The sequence below is a fragment of the Vicia villosa genome, unplaced genomic scaffold (genome assembly GCF_029867415.1).
Source record: "Vicia villosa cultivar HV-30 ecotype Madison, WI unplaced genomic scaffold, Vvil1.0 ctg.000881F_1_1, whole genome shotgun sequence".
In the NCBI taxonomy this organism is placed as follows: domain Eukaryota; kingdom Viridiplantae; phylum Streptophyta; class Magnoliopsida; order Fabales; family Fabaceae; genus Vicia; species Vicia villosa.
In genome coordinates this window covers 354,435-355,740 of record NW_026705397.1, presented here as the reverse complement: position 1 = coordinate 355,740, position 1,306 = coordinate 354,435, and the positions used below count along the sequence as shown (strand labels likewise).

Genomic DNA, 1,306 nt, shown 5'->3' with positions numbered 1-1,306 from the left:
TTATGCTTATAAATAACATGGTTTGTAGTTAGTTTGTCATAAGTTTGTATGCAAAGATGCTTTGGTTTTGAAATGTCAAATAAGACAATTTTGTATATTTATTTCCTATTCGTTAAATAATCTTTTGTATTTTATATTTTTCTTTAGAATTATTAATTATATAAAATTTTGTGTAACATCTTTTATTTACTTATCTTGTTTAAAGTTGTTATATGTATTGATGGATAATTTAAATTTTGACATCAAGCTTAAAGAAGAACTTTGATGGATGGAAGAGGAAAGAAGAAATCTTTATTTGGAAAAATAAAGCGAATATGTTCAAAAAAAGGTGAAAAAAAGAAAGAGAGAACATGGGACGAGATAGAGCAAAGGTGGGATGAGATGGCGCATGAGATGAACGAGATGGAGCAAGAGCTGAATGAGATGGAACAATCTTCAGAGCAATCTTCGGAGAAATCTTCAGAGCATATAGAGGAGGAAGAGGGGGAGAAGGAGGTAGAACCAATACCTTCATCTAACTATACACAACATTATTATTATCCTCCACAAACTCAACAAGTAATTCAAGGAAATACACAACCGTGGTACCCTTCATACTCTTCACAATATAGTGGGAACCATTCACAATTTAGTGATGGAAATACACAACCATGGTACCCTTCAAACTCTTCCCAATATAGTGGGAACCCTTCACAATATAGTGATGGAAATACACAACCATGGAACCCCTCATACTCCTCACAATATTATGGGAACCCTTCATACTCTTCACAATATAGTGATGGAAATACACAACCATGGAATCCTTCAGACTCCAATTCACGTGATGGAAATGCACAACATGTATATACAAATAACACCTCGTCATATTCTTCACACTTCAGCGGTGGAGATACACAACCAAGAAACTCTTCCTATTCTTCAGAGTATCCTCAACCAATCTATTATCCTAATAATCGACAAAACATCCAAGGGGAGAATGAGTACGTTAGTGATGAAAACACAGAAGGATGTTCTATGATGTAAACCTATTTAGTTGCTCATTAACTACTTAGTAACATTTGTTTCTCTTTATATTTTGTTGATTTTATAGAATATTTTTCGATTTTTATTTAATGAGATAATAAGTGAATTTGTAAAGAGGATATTCTACGTTCCAAATATAAAGAAATAATATAATTTAGAAAATAATAATAAAAATAATTTCTGCATATTTATATTTTTATATACGAAATTAAAAATAGTCAACAAAATATATAAATTATGGATTTTATTCTTTGAATAACTAAGAAACTTCTTTTAGAAT

General features: G+C 30.7%; 1 protein-coding gene across 1 annotated transcript; it reads left to right on the top strand.

Moving 5' to 3' along the window:
• The first annotated feature begins 264 nt into the window (after nt 1-264).
• LOC131631916 (uncharacterized) lies at nt 265-1,026 on the top strand. The gene has a single exon (XM_058902675.1). It carries the CDS (start codon nt 265-267, stop codon nt 1,024-1,026), a length of 762 nt encoding a protein of 253 aa, XP_058758658.1.
• The last annotated feature ends 280 nt before the right edge of the window (nt 1,027-1,306 follow it).

Bases quoted from the DNA above. Each gene is read 5' to 3' on its own strand.
- LOC131631916 (XM_058902675.1), top strand. From the start codon at position 265: ATGGATGGAAGAGGAAAGAAGAAATCTTTATTTGGAAAAATAAAGCGA.